The 14,140-nt window shown below is 37.9% G+C and overlaps 1 protein-coding gene across 5 annotated transcripts in view; it reads right to left on the bottom strand.

The window, feature by feature from the left end:
* Nucleotides 1–560: 560 nt before the first annotated feature.
* Nucleotides 561–14,140, bottom strand: part of LOC149823502 (protein HIGH CHLOROPHYLL FLUORESCENCE PHENOTYPE 173, chloroplastic-like) — a 132,498-nt gene continuing 118,918 nt past the window's right edge. For 4 of the 5 annotated variants that reach the window (XM_090018882.1, XM_090018884.1, XM_090018885.1 and 1 more), the window contains 2 exons: nt 988–1,035; nt 561–897 (listed from right to left, as the gene is read on the bottom strand). In XM_090018882.1, the coding sequence (XP_089875008.1) occupies nt 826–897; nt 988–1,035 (120 nt within the window). In that variant the 3' untranslated portion in view covers nt 561–825. Of the gene's footprint in view, nt 898–987; nt 1,145–14,140 lie in introns of those variants that run through there. The other variant, XM_090018883.1, reaches the window with a different exon arrangement.

Raw genomic sequence — 14,140 nt, 5'->3', positions numbered from 1 at the left:
ACACCCTGGTCTAATCAGGTCCACTATAAGAAAAACCAAACCCAGGCCTAATAAGAACTACATAAACCAAACCCAGACCATACCTGGTAAAACCATATTTTTTATCATTTTTACATTAAAAAGTTGATCTTAATCGGAACTCGGGTATAAAATTTCACAAACTATTTGGTATTAATCAGACCTTCGGCTCCAGACCCGGGTCTTAATTGGGTCTTCTTATTTATCACCATACCCTGACCCTATAGGGTTTGGTTCTGGTTGAGTCAGGGTAAACCAGGCGCTTTGACACCCCTAGTGCACGGCCGTGTGCATCTCTCAAAATCAAAGCAAGATCATCACTAACTTTTGAAAACACCGGTATTGACTTACATGGAGGACCTAAAGCATGCAGTGCCATTGATCATTTCTGATACCCAACCATATGAGGAACATTCTTGTCATTTCCTTCTCCAAAATCTAGGCCTTCAATACATGGAATTAATTCAAAAAAGAAGATTTATGACCTGGAAACAGAGGCAAATAATCACAAATTTACCATACGTCAGGCACCATGTAAATTACGACGAAACTTGATTATTTGACGTGGATATTTATTCATTTCTTCAGCCTGAAGGCAATGCATCAAGATCTCATTTGGCATAAAATTTAACTATGTCAGACAGCACCATCACACGACTTTATGTACATTTGTGCTGGTCAAGTATGAACATGCTTGGGAAGATTTACAAGGTGGACATAAAAGAATTACTTGTGCAAGAATTTAACAAGCGACACTCGTACCATGACAAGAATGAACAGGAAAGCAGAAGAGAAACCTTGTCGTGGTCACGTGTTCTTCTCTAGAACCGAAAGGGCTGGTGTCAAATAGTTATTCGCTTTATCTGGCAGATGAGCAACCTGCACAATGATGAAAAAGATGACCACATGGGGATAACATAGTGAGACATTAATTAAGTTTCTTTACATGAGACTAAAGAGAGGCCTTACCAACTCATAGAGCTCCGTCCCTTGTTCAGAAACATATTCATAACATACCTGCGGCAGTATTGAGGTAGGCACTTTAAAGCCAATGATCATCGTCAAAAAACGCATATATGCATACAAATGCGCATGCGCACACATGCACATGAAGGGATATTTGGTACTGCCAATAGCAGTATCTAGTTAATCTCAGCAATTTGCTTACAACACATCAAATATCTAACCCTACAAACATGATTATGTTTAGCTGGGCATCTTAACAGTCATAAAAACCAGAAACAATGTTACACCAAAATTTTACTTAAAAGTCATCTTTTATATTTGAAAAACTGTCAACAGTAGCAGCTCTCCTAGTAAATGAACTATGACAGGTACATCTACAAGACCTGATTAACCAAAAAAATTTCATGGACTTTCCACTAAAATAACATGGTACTTTATATATATATATATATATATATATTCACCATAATACCCGATAGGGGTATTATGGTCTTTTCACAAGTACCCGATAGGGGTACTTGTTTTATTTCTTTTTATTTTTCTGTTTTTTATTTTTGTTTTTTGTTTTTTAAATCTTTATTTGAGATACTAAAGGGGCCCCACAATGGAGTCGTTGGAGCCCCCCAATGGTCACAATTGTGACCGTTGAGGGGCTCCCAACAACTCTATTGGGAGCCCCCTTTATTCTCCCTTTGCTTATAAATAGGGGGAACCCCCTTGTATCTTTGTATTGCTTTTAGAGAGCTCCTCTCCAATAAAAGGGGTATTTATTTTATGTGTAGCCTTGTTGTAAGGCCTTTCGTATATCCCTTAGTGGATTTCCTCTCTTATGCTTGTTTCTTTTGTCCGGTGTTGGACATAGTGAATGCATTGGCATTCTTGAATTCTTCCGCATACTTCATTACATGGTATCAGAGCCATAGGAGAAATCTTGTCTCTACTTCCTTTCTATTTCACATATTCATTTTGTAGCAATGGAAGTCAAGATCGACCTATCATTCAAGTTTAATGGAAAAAATTACATGATGTGGGCATCCGCAATGGAGAATAATCTCAAAGGCAAGAAGCTTTGGGGTTATGTAATGGAAACCGTTCTAGAACCCCAACTTAAGCTCACAAAGATGAAAGAAGATCAAGAGAAAGTGCTTGAAAGTGATGCTCGTCTCAAGGTCATTGAAGATTATCATCACCAAATGGAAGATTGGGAGAGCAACCATGCAAAAATCCTAGCATGGTTTATGAATAACGTTGAACTTAAGGTATGTGCAAATATTGCAAAATTCCGTCGGGCAAATGAAGCTTGGTTTTTTATGAAGGGTATGTATACTTGCAAGAGCTTACTTTTTGCAAGAAAAAGTGAGAACCACAAAACAAGGCGACATGAGCATACAAGATTACTATAGTGCTCTAAATCCTTTGTGAGATGAATTGGCTCTTTTAGAGCCTAAATGGGTGGCTACGGAGGACGTGGAACTAAGACAAAAGCAAATGGAACAAGATAGATTGTTTCAATTTTTATTTGGGCTTCGTCCCGAATTTAAACAAGTTAGATCCTCACTCCTCTGTAGATCTACGTTTCCTCCTTTAGAGGAGGCTATTGCTGAAATCACTCAAGAAGAGACTAGGCATAGCATGAGTAAAAGCATAGATGAAGTTCTTGCCGTATCTAAACCCGACAATCATGTTAAAACATACAAGCCACCTCATTTTGGTAAGCAAGGGGGTGGTGGAAGAAAAATGATTATATGTCATCATTGTTATGAGCCCGAGACATATTAAACCCGTTTGCCCAAAGCTAAATGGGACATTCAAGCAAAAGGTGGCTTCCGTTGAGGAATCCTCCACCAAAGAAGATGAAGGCAAAAACGGGGATCTCAAGGATACTCTTGGTCAAATTTCCATGACTCTCCAACAAATTCTAAAGAGGCCACTTCTTCCACCTCCAATGCCGCCATTGCCTCATCATCACCTCCAGGTACGTACTCTTGGATCTTAGACTCCAGAGCCTCTTTTCACATGACTCCTCATGAAAATGCATTAACCAACATGAGCACCAATTCAAAAATATCTTGTGTCTCTACGGCCGATGAAACTTTTCTCAAAATAAATGGTATTGGAACTCTTGATTCTAAAAATATTCAAAATTTTCTTGTTCCAAAAGTAAGAATAGTTCCTAAACTAAATCTTAACCTTTTTTCTGTTTCCCAAATCGTCGACCATGGATGTGAAATATCTTTCTCATCTTAAGGGTGCTTTGTGCAGGATCTCTGGTCCGGGAAGCAGATTGGGCAAGGCCATAGGAAGGGAGATCTTTATTTTATGGATCACTTAACGCTTCCTAATACATCTTTTTGTACTTATGTCCAAGATAAAAATATTGAAACTTGGCATAAAAGGCTTGGACATCCAAGTTACTCTAAAATGTATCTTTTTCCTTTTGGAAACAAGTTTTGTAAAGAAAAAGATATCAATTGCAAAGATTGCATTTTTGGAAAAATGAAGTCTATTCCTTTTCCTATAAGAACCTTTGTGTCAACAAGACCTTTTGAATTGGTGCATTCTGATGTATGGGGACCATCTCCGGTTTTATCTAAAGGTGGTTATTCATATTATATTACCTTTATTGATGATTATACTAGATATGTATGGATCTATTTTCTTAACCTTAAATCGAAAGTTTTTAACTTTTTCAAAGAATTTTATGCAAAAGTTCAAAATCAATTTTAAAGCTGCATATCCATTTTTAGATCCGATTCGGGTGGAGAATACTTATCAAATGAGTTTCAATCATATTTAAAACATGGCATTTGTCATAAAAAATCATGCCCAAGAACTCCTCAACAAAACGGTCTAGCGGAAATAAAACAGACATATTTTAGAAACCACTAGATCATTACTCATTTCTAAAAATATTCCTAAAAATTTCTGAGTCGAAGCCGTGTTAACCTCCACCTATTTAATCAATAGAATGCCATCTTCAAAATTGAACAATATCTCTCCTTATGAAAAGCTTTTTAATATAACAGATGATTACAATTGTCTTCGTATTTTTGGGTGTAAATGCTTTGTTCTTTTGTATAAAAGAGATAAATTGTCACCAAAAGCAATTGAATGTGTATTTTTAGGATATGGTGAAAATCAAAAGGGCTATAGATGCTTTGACTATAAAAACAATAAGTTATTTGTTTCCAAAGATGTGACTTTTTTAGAAGATGAAAATGGTTTTGAAATATTGGAAAAACCAAATGAATTTGATTATATGTTTATCAATGATCTTTTAGAAGATTCAAATGAAGACTCTTTAAGTCATCCAGAATTTTTAGAAAATACTCATAATAATGATTCTCATGATATTGAGGTATCACCAACTAATGGTGACAATCTCCAAGTATACACTCGGCGTGAGCAAGCACAACCTATTAGTGCTTTAGAAAAATTCTTGCGGCTTAATAAACCCCTAGAAGAAACCTCCATTAGGCGATCTTCTAGAGAATCAATTCCACCTAATAGGTTTGTCTCTTATGAAACTCTCTCACCTAACTATAGAGCTTGTCTAATAGCCTTGCATTCTTACTATGAACCTTCCCATTATAATCAAGCAAAAAATATTCCTGATTGGGTTGACGCAATGAAAGTTGAACTAGATGCTTTAAATAAGGCTAAAACTTGGGAAATAGTTCAACTTCCTCCAAATAAAAAAGCTATAGGATGTCGGTGGGTTTACAAAGTCAAAACAAAAAGTGATGGTTCCCTAGAACGATATAAAGCTAGATTAGTTGCTAAGGGATACTCACAAGAATATGGTATTGATTATGAAGAGACTTTTGCCCCCGTGGCTCGCATGACAAGTGTTAGAACTCTAATTGTTGTAGCATCATCTAAGAAATGACCTATATTTCAATTAGATGTTAAAAATGCCTTTCTTAATAGTCAATTGAATGAAGAAGTATATATGGACCCTCCGTCGGGAATTAGTGTTAACCAAGGTCAAACTCTTTGATTATTAAAAGCTTTATATGGCCTTAAACAAGACCCTAAGGCTTGGTATGATAGATTTAGTGCTATCATGTTACAATTGAAATTTCGTTCATGTTATACTGACACTGCTCTTTTTGTTAAACGTGCAGGTAGTAGTATTATCATTCTTCTGCTTTATGTTGATGAATATGATCATCACTGACAATGATGAAAGTGGTATTCTTAATGTTAAAAATATGTTAAAACATAATTTTGATATGTCTAATTTGGGTTTTCTCAGGTATTTTCTTGGTATAGAAGTAGCGTACTCTCCTCGAGGGTATATTTTGTCACAGGAAGCTTGTTGCAGACATATGTTCCAAATCTGGGATTTCAGATAACAAAAAGGTGGAGACTCTCAAGGTTATTAATGCTAAACTACGACTGGAGGATGGAGTTCTGCTGCATGATCCTACGCCCTACAGGCAACTCATTGGCTCCCTCACCTATCTGACTATCACCAGGCCTGATATCACTCATGTTGTGCACTCTGTAAGCCAATTTCAGCATGCCCCTACAACTGTGCATATGAGTGTTGTGCTTCGGATCATTCGCTACATAAAAAATACTTTAACTAAAGGGCTATTCCTATCCTCACTCTCTTCCTTAAATTTACTTGCTTATACTGATGCTGACTGGGGAGGAAACCCAAATGATCGAGTCTCAACTATTAGATTTTGTGTCTTTTTAGGAGATTCACTAACTGCTTGGAGATGCAAGAAGCAGCAGAAAGCCTCATTGTCTTCAATTGAAGCTGAGTACAGGGCCATGGCAACTACTACAATGTAACTTTGTGGCTTCGAAGTCTTCTTCAAGATATGGGAGTCGACATTACCGGTGCTTGGAAGCTTTGTTGCGACAACAAAAGTGCGATCTATATTACCAGCAACCACACCTTTCATGAGAGGACTAAACATATTGAAATGGACTGTCACTATGTTCGTGATGAATATCTTCGTGGGACAGTTACACTGCCATACATCACCTCAGAATATCAGCTTGCAGATTTCTTTACCAAAGCACTTCCTGCTCGCTTTTTGTTTCTTCTTGGCAAACTTTCGGTCATCCCCCGTAAAGTTTAAGGGAGGTTGTTAAAACATATGTAATAATATATATATATATATATGTAATAATACATCTATATATATTCACCATAATACCCGATAGGGGTATTATGGTCTTTTCACAAGTACCTGATAGGAGTACTTGTTTTATTTCTTTTTATTTTTCTGTTTTTTATTTTTCTTTTTTGTTTTTTAGAATCTTTATTTGAGATACTAAAGGGGCCCCACAATGGAGTCGTTGGGGCCCCCCAACGACTCTATTGGGAGCCCCCTTTAGTCTCCCTTTGCTTATAAATAGGGGGAACCCCCTTGTATCTTTGTATTTCTTTTAGAGAGCTCCTCTCCAATAAAAGGGGTAGTTATTTTATGTGTGTAACCTTGTTGTAACTTGTAAGGCCTTTCGTATATCCCTTAGTGGATTTCCTCTCTTATGCTTGTTTCTTTTGTCCAGTGTTGGACATAGTGATTGCATTGACATTCTTGAATTCTTCCGCATACTTCATTACACAGCTTACCATGAGCAAGGTGTTTTTGGGTATTTCACAAATCTGAACCTGCAGATGTGTTTGGCATAGTCGATTAGCTAGGTCACATTAGGACCCTCCAAAAATTATTGTTTTAAGTAGTTTATGCTAGATCTGAACCGTTAGATATGTTTAGCATTGTTTATTCAATAGAAAACATGTTTTAGCTTAAGCATCTTTATGTTAAGATGTGTACTTTAAAGAGGTAAAAAAATCAATAGTTGATATTGTACTAAAATTTGATTATAAAATATTCACATTTTTACATCAAATCAATTTAAAACAAAGCTTGTTTCTTAATTAATAAGCAATTATAAACACATTTAATGTTTCAGATCTATCATAAAACACCTAAAACTATAATTTTTGAAAGGTCTTGACCTAACAAAAAAAGGGCAGCACAATCCTAGCATTTGCTACCCATGTGGTAGTAAGAACTCAAAGGGAGAGGTCATTTTAAGCAAATCTGAGCCATTGATGTGTTCAGTATGGTCAAAATAGTAGGAATCGATGATCATAATCGTTTGACGTAAATATATGTTTATTTGAGGCTTAAAAATTTGGTGCATCATAGGCCATTGATTTTTATATCCTCTTAAAATCTGACATATACATAAGAAAAAATGATCCAAAGGTCAGTTTCTACTAAACTTAAGGCCATTGATTTTTCAATCCTCATAAAATCTGACATACACATCAGAAAAAATAATCCAAGGGTCAGTTTCTACTAAACTTAACATGTAGATCACATGTGAACTATGTCACAACACAGTAATTCCAAAAAATGTAGGTACAGGGACATGGCTGTATATATTAAATATCACATAAATACAAAATAAATTAAAAATAAACTGAATATAATCTAAATACTATGTCACATGGGTGCGGGTGCGGGTGCAGGTGCGGGTGCGACACTTTCAAAAACCTTGGGTGTGGGGGTGCGGCAGGGGCAAAAATGTAAAAAAAATAAATAAATAAATAAATATATATATATATATATATAGAAGGGGGTCCGGGGTTCCCCCCCCCCCCAAGATTTCTTTTTAAATACCGCAGCCCATTTCATAGAGAATTTAAAAAAAAAAAATCCAAAAAATGGACCGAAATGACCCTGGGTACGGTCAACGCATCCAGGGTCGGGTGGCACCCTGCTAGCCGAATCCCTGTGACATAGTCTAAATATATATGCTATATCTAAAATATGTATTATATATTGAAAATATAATTATAAATTAAAAATTGAATACAAACTTGTATGTACGGAGGGTAAAATGGTGTGTCTAGGTGTCGATGCATGTCGACACGGGGACATGTGTGTTGACACGGGTATAGAGGGCAAAGTGGAGTGTCCGTGTGACATAGGATCAGATGCAAAAAAACAGAAAAAAAAATGTTACATTTTCCACTAGGGGTTCCTTACCCACGAAGGTAGCAAACAATATATATATATATATAGTAATGGGTACGTGCTAAATGAAACGTGCTAAATGGGTTTTTTTGCTCTTTTAGTGTTTTGTTTGCAGTTTTGACCCCATAAATGTGTTGGGCATGGTCAATTTATGAGGAATCCACACTTGGATCGTGTGTTTTCGATGAAAAAATGATATTTGGAGCCTCGAAAATTTACAAAGATTTTGGAGAGTTGATTTTGTTAAAATGTAAACCCAAAGATCCCATTGTATATATATATATATATAGAGAGAGAGAGAGAGAGATACATATATTATATATGTATGAATACGTCTCTCTCTCTCTCTCTCTCTATATATATATATATATATACTTTAATCATAATACCCGAAAAGGGTATTTCTGTAATTTCTAGTTTTATGCATATTCCACTTGGAATATGTTTGTATTTTCATTCTTTATTTTTTTCCTTTCTTTTCTATTCTTTTTTTAATGTCTTTGTCATCACCTTGGGGGCCTCCCAATAGAGTCGTTGGGGCCTCCCAATAGAGTCGTTGGGCCCCCCCAACGACTCTTTTGGGAGCCCCAAGGTGACGGTCACATTTGTGACCGTTGGGGGCTTCCAACGACTCCTTTGGGAGCCCCAAGGTGGTTCCTTTAGCACTTGTATAAATAGGGGTGTTTCCCCATTGTATTGTTAAGCTTGAGAGTCTCAAGCATTGCCCTCTTTCAATAGATACATGCCTTTGTGCATGTTTGCTTTTTTTTACGCCTTTGTGCGTATTTGTTCAAGTGTTGTGTGAGTGCCTTTGTGCACATCTTCTTCAAAGTATTTGTGCTTGTATGCGTATTGTCTCTTTGTAAACATTTTTACATGGTATCAAAGCCAGGTTGAAGACAGAAGATCGTGTGATTCTTCGCTTTATTGGTGCCTCAAAAAGCGTGCCTTTGAATTTTTGAAGATTGAAGTGGTGGATTCTCTTCCTTCAATATTTTAGAAGGGCTTTGTGACAAGTAAGACTCAAAAATCTTATTGTGGTACATATTTTTTCTTACATCTTTCCTCTCTAATGGGTGAAAAAGAGTCTCATTTCGCTCTCAGTTTTAAACTAAATGACTCCAACTATCACGTTTGGGCCGAGAACATGGAGGCTCGTATTAAAGGGAAAGGTCTTTGGGGTGATGTGCAAGACACAATCCCGAAACCGGAACAAAAAATCACCATGATAAACGAAGGTGAAATCAAGATCCGTGAGGAGGACGAAAGAACCAAAGCCCTTGAGGTTTATTCTAAGAAACACGATGAATGAAAAATGAAGAATTTCAAGATTCTTTCTTGGATTTTTTCATCAGTTGAAACTAAGATTAATGCCAACATTATTAAATTTAAGAAAGCTTCAGAAGCTTGGCATTATCTTGAGAAAATGTATACGTCAAGGGATTTATCCCATAAATACTACCTTCAAAAGAAGGCTCTTACTCTTTGTCAAGGTGACATGACCATTAAGGAATATTTTGCCAATCTTTCTTCCATTTGGGATGAGCTTGCTATGCTCAAACCAAAATGGAGTGGAGAGGCGATTGAACTTCGTCACAAACAACTATAAGAAGATCGATTCTTCAATTTTTTGAATGGGCTAAAACCCGAATTCGAGCAAATAAGGTCTTCTCTTTTGTCATCTTTTACTCATTCTCTTGAGGATGTTCTCACCAAATTAAGTGGTGAAGAAACCCGTATGTGTATAAGCAAGGGTCAAATGTGCTTGTGGTTCCCTCCAACTCCCAAGACAATGATGGAGTCAATACAGTATCTAGGCCCGAAAATAATGTATGAACCTATCTTCCTCCTCACTTTAAAACTTAAAATTAAGGAGGAAATAGTGGACAAGGAGGAAGGAAGGATTATAGCAAGATTGTTTGCCATTTTTGTAAAGAACCGGGGCATATCAAACCCATATGTCCCAAATGAAAGAAATTACTAGCCATGGCTATCACTGCTCAACCACAAAAGGAGGAGACGCCTTCAAGTGAATCTCTTTCACTAAACCAAATAGTGGAAGCTCTCCAACCTCTCCTCAAGAGAGCCACCTCCGAAGCCGCCGTGTCTACCTTCTCCCCTCCAGGTAAAATTTCTTGGTTTTTGGATTCGGGTGTGTCTTTTCATATGTCCCCAAACATGTATTCTCTTTCCGATTATTCGAAAAATATTTCTCCATCTTTTGTTTCTACCGCGGATGAAACTTCTCTCAAAATAAAAGGTATTCGTAATTTTGAAACTCAAGAATTTTTCATTCCCAAAATTAGATTTATACCAAAATTAAACTTGAACCTTCTCTCCGTTTCTCAACTCTCAGACCATGGATGTGATATTAAATTTTCTTCTGATAAATGTTTAATACAGAATCGTCAGTCCGGGAAATTGATTGGGAAAGGCTCTAGAAAGGGAGACTTATATTATATGGATTCTCTTCAAGTTCCTAAAAATTCTTTTTGTAATGTTGCCCGACATAAGGATATAAATGTTTGGCACAAAAGACTTGGTCATCCCAACATCACCAAGTTATCTTATTTGCATTTTGCTAAAAATCTTTGTAAAAATGCATTCTCCTGTAATGATTGTATTCTTGAAAAAATGAGAAGTATGCCTTTTGAACAAAGATCCATGTTTACTTCTAAACCTTTCAAAATTGTTCATTCAGATGTTTGGGGACCGACACCGATTGTTTCAAAAAAAGGGTTCTCCTATTATGTAATTTTTGTAGATGATTTTTCTAGGTACTCTTGGATATATTTTCTTAGACATAAGCATGAAGTTTTTTCGTGTTTTAAATCGTTTCATGTGATGGTTAAGAATCAATTTAATTGTAACCTAAAGATATTTAGAAGTGACTCCGGAGGAGAATATCTCGCCAACGAATTCAAGATGTATCTTGAAGATAATGGTATTGTTCATCAAAGGTCATGTCCTAAAACTCCTCAACAAAATGGATTGGCCGAAAGAAAACATAGGCATATCATTGAAACCACCCAAACTCTTCTCATATCTCAAAATATTCCAAAAAACTTTTGGGTCGAGGCAGCCCTTGCTTCTGTTTACCTTATCAATCGTGTACCATCTAGGAACTTGGGTAAAATCTCCCCTTTTAAAGTGTTATATAAAAGGGAGCCTGATTATAGCAGATTAAGAGTCTTTGGTTGTAAGTGTTTTGTTCTTACAGATAAGAATGATAAACTTTCTCTTAAAGCTATTCCTTGTGTTTTTCTTGGATATTTGAAGACTCAAAAAGGGTTTCAATGTTACGATTCTAGTAACGATAAATTATATGTTTCAAGAAATGTGTCGCTTTTGGAAAATGAAAATGGCTTTGAAAGAAATACTTCTCACCATGAAAATGTGGACTATTCTTTCTTATTTGACCTATTGTCTAGTAATGATGATTTGTCTAGTGATGACGAAATATCATCAAACCATAATAGTGATAATGATATAGATATTAATGAATTTAACTCACCCAATGTTTAAGGAAATAGAACCTCAAATGACCCAATAACCTACTCTCGTAGAAATCGAGATACTTTTAGAAGTGCTATTGAGCAGTATGGTGAGTCTATTCCCACTTATGATCACAGACGATCTGAAAGAAATAGGAGACCTCCATCTTGATTTGTCTCTTTTGATTATTTTTCACCTAAATATAAGGCTTGTCTTAGTGCCATCCATTCCTATTTTGAAACTAGAAACTTCGACGAAGCCAAAAAATATGTAGAATGGCAAGAAGCTATGGAAAATGAACTCAAAACTCTTAGAAAAGCTGAGACATGGGAATTTCAAACTCTACCTGTTGAAAAGAAAACTAACGGTTGTTGTTGGATATTTAAAGTTAAGACTAAGAGCGATGGATCTCTGGAGAGGTATAAAGCGCGCTTAGTCGCAAAAGGGTATGGGCAAGAATATGACATTGACTATGAAGAGACATTTGCTTCCGTAGCCCGAATGGTTACAGTCAGATGTCTTATCACTACTGCATCTATTAAAAAATGAAACATTTTTCAAATAAATGTAAAAAATATTTTTCTAAATGGTGATCTTAATGAAAAAGTGTATATGGATGCCCCACCAGGTATGAAAATTCCTAAAGATAAAGTTCTTCTCCTTCGGAAAGCTCTCTATGAATTGAAACAAGATCCCAAAGCCTGGTATGACAGATTTAACATTGTAATGTTTGAAAATGGATTTTCTTCCTGTTATACTGATACTGCATTATTCATTAGAAAATCTGATGCAGAGATTATGATATTATTACTTTATGTTGATGATATACTAATCACAGGTGATGATGTCGAAAGAATAAGGGTATTAAATATAAAACCACAAAAAAAAATTGTTGAACCCGGGTCGGATCCAGATTTGAACCCGACCCGGATACAAAAGGTGAGGCGGTCAGGCATAGCCTCACCGCCTCCCTCGAGTCTTCTAAAGACATCGAGACAGGGGGGGTTTCAAATATGAAACCCCTTCCCCTCTCCTGCTCTCTCGTTCTCTCTCCCCGACACTCACTCACTTCCCTTCTCCCCCCGACTCTCTCGCCGGCGACACCTCCGTACCCGACCCCCATACCCTCATGCCTCTTCGGTTTCGCAGAGAAGCCCCCAACGTTGAAGATCCCTCTACTCGTCGGGGACCCCCTCCGCTGTTGTCGCCGTCGACTGCCTTCGTTCCCTCCGTCGACGCCATCGCTGACACCGACAACTTTCAGGTACACTCCTCTCTTGTTTTCTCTCCTCTCCCCCTTTTCTTCTCCTCCTTTTCAGCCGGCAGGCCGGCAGGGGCGATGCCCCCTGTCGCCTGTGACCGACTGGTTGGCATTGATCCATTGGCAGGGGTTTTCAGCCCATGCCCCTCACTATCTCTCTGTTGCCTTTGGCCGGTAGGGGTTGTGGCCCCTACCTGTCATCTTTTGGCAGGCCGACAGGGGCATCGCCCCTGTCACCTGAAACTTTTAGATCGGCAATGGCTAAAGCCCCTGCCTGTCGTTTCTGGTAGGTTGGCAGTGGCAGGAGCCCTGCCTGTCCTTTGTCGGCAGGGGCGACGCCCCCTATCGCATGCATATCATAGGTCTGCAGGGGCCTTGGCCCCTGCCTCTCGTTTCTCGATAGGAGTCGAACCCCCCTTGCCTCTCTCTAGGTCTACCAGGAGGGTGGTGCCGAGCACCCCTCCTAGCTATCTCCCTACTCTCTGCCTTTGTTTATCGCAGGGAGGAGCTCGAGCCCTCCCTGCCTTCGATCTTCATAAAGGTTTCTCTGTGGAGTATGTATGATCAAGACCAGGTAACCGGCTAGAGTGGTAGATTCTCTGTGAGGATGTACACTGTCCACGAATGGGTAGCCGCAAAGACGGTGAACTCTTATGAGGAAGTGTATGGTCCAAGACCAGGTATACCATCTAGGGCAGAATTCCTTGTGAGGTTATACATTTCCAAGACCAGGTGACCAAGCTAGGCTGGTAGATTCTCTGTAAGGATGTACACTGTCCACGAACGGGTAGCCGCAAAGACGGTGAACTCTTGTGAGGAAGTGTATGGTCCAAGACCAGGTATACCATTTAGGGCGGTATCTTTCTTTGTGAGGTCGTATATTTCCCGGACCTAGCGATCTGTCGTGGATCTTGTGATTTTGATTACCATAAAAAGTTATGGTGAGCTGTGATGATCTTCCGAAATTGTTTGGGATAGCCACTTATGAATCTATAGTTTTGGCTTTCTGCTTTAGCATGATTACATGCTGAACCCTGATGTGAGAATCAAATCTTTAGCGACTTTTTATCATGATCATGTTTTGGACTTTTTATGGAAGGGTGGGTTTTTCTGAAAAAGTATGACGCCTTAGGTGAGTCATAACCGGTGACAGTTGGCCGCGTAAGGCCTTGAGAGATGAGAATAAAATAATGGTTGTTCAGGACAAAGAGTTTGTTACAAATTGTGAGAGCGACAAACGATGTCCTAATAATGATTAAATGTAGAGACCCCGTTCTAGGAACGAGAATAAGCTTGTAGCGTGGTAGTTCATTGCTTACGATCAAATGAATCGTCTTGCTACGTTTTGACAGTTGCACTGCTTACTTGCTTTGCACCGCTTACCAGC

The sequence above is a fragment of the Nuphar pumila genome, chromosome 10 (assembly GCF_984573655.1).
Source record: "Nuphar pumila chromosome 10, dmNupPumi1.hap1.1, whole genome shotgun sequence".
In the NCBI taxonomy this organism is placed as follows: domain Eukaryota; kingdom Viridiplantae; phylum Streptophyta; class Magnoliopsida; order Nymphaeales; family Nymphaeaceae; genus Nuphar; species Nuphar pumila.
This window is presented reverse-complemented; position numbering and strand designations above follow the sequence as displayed.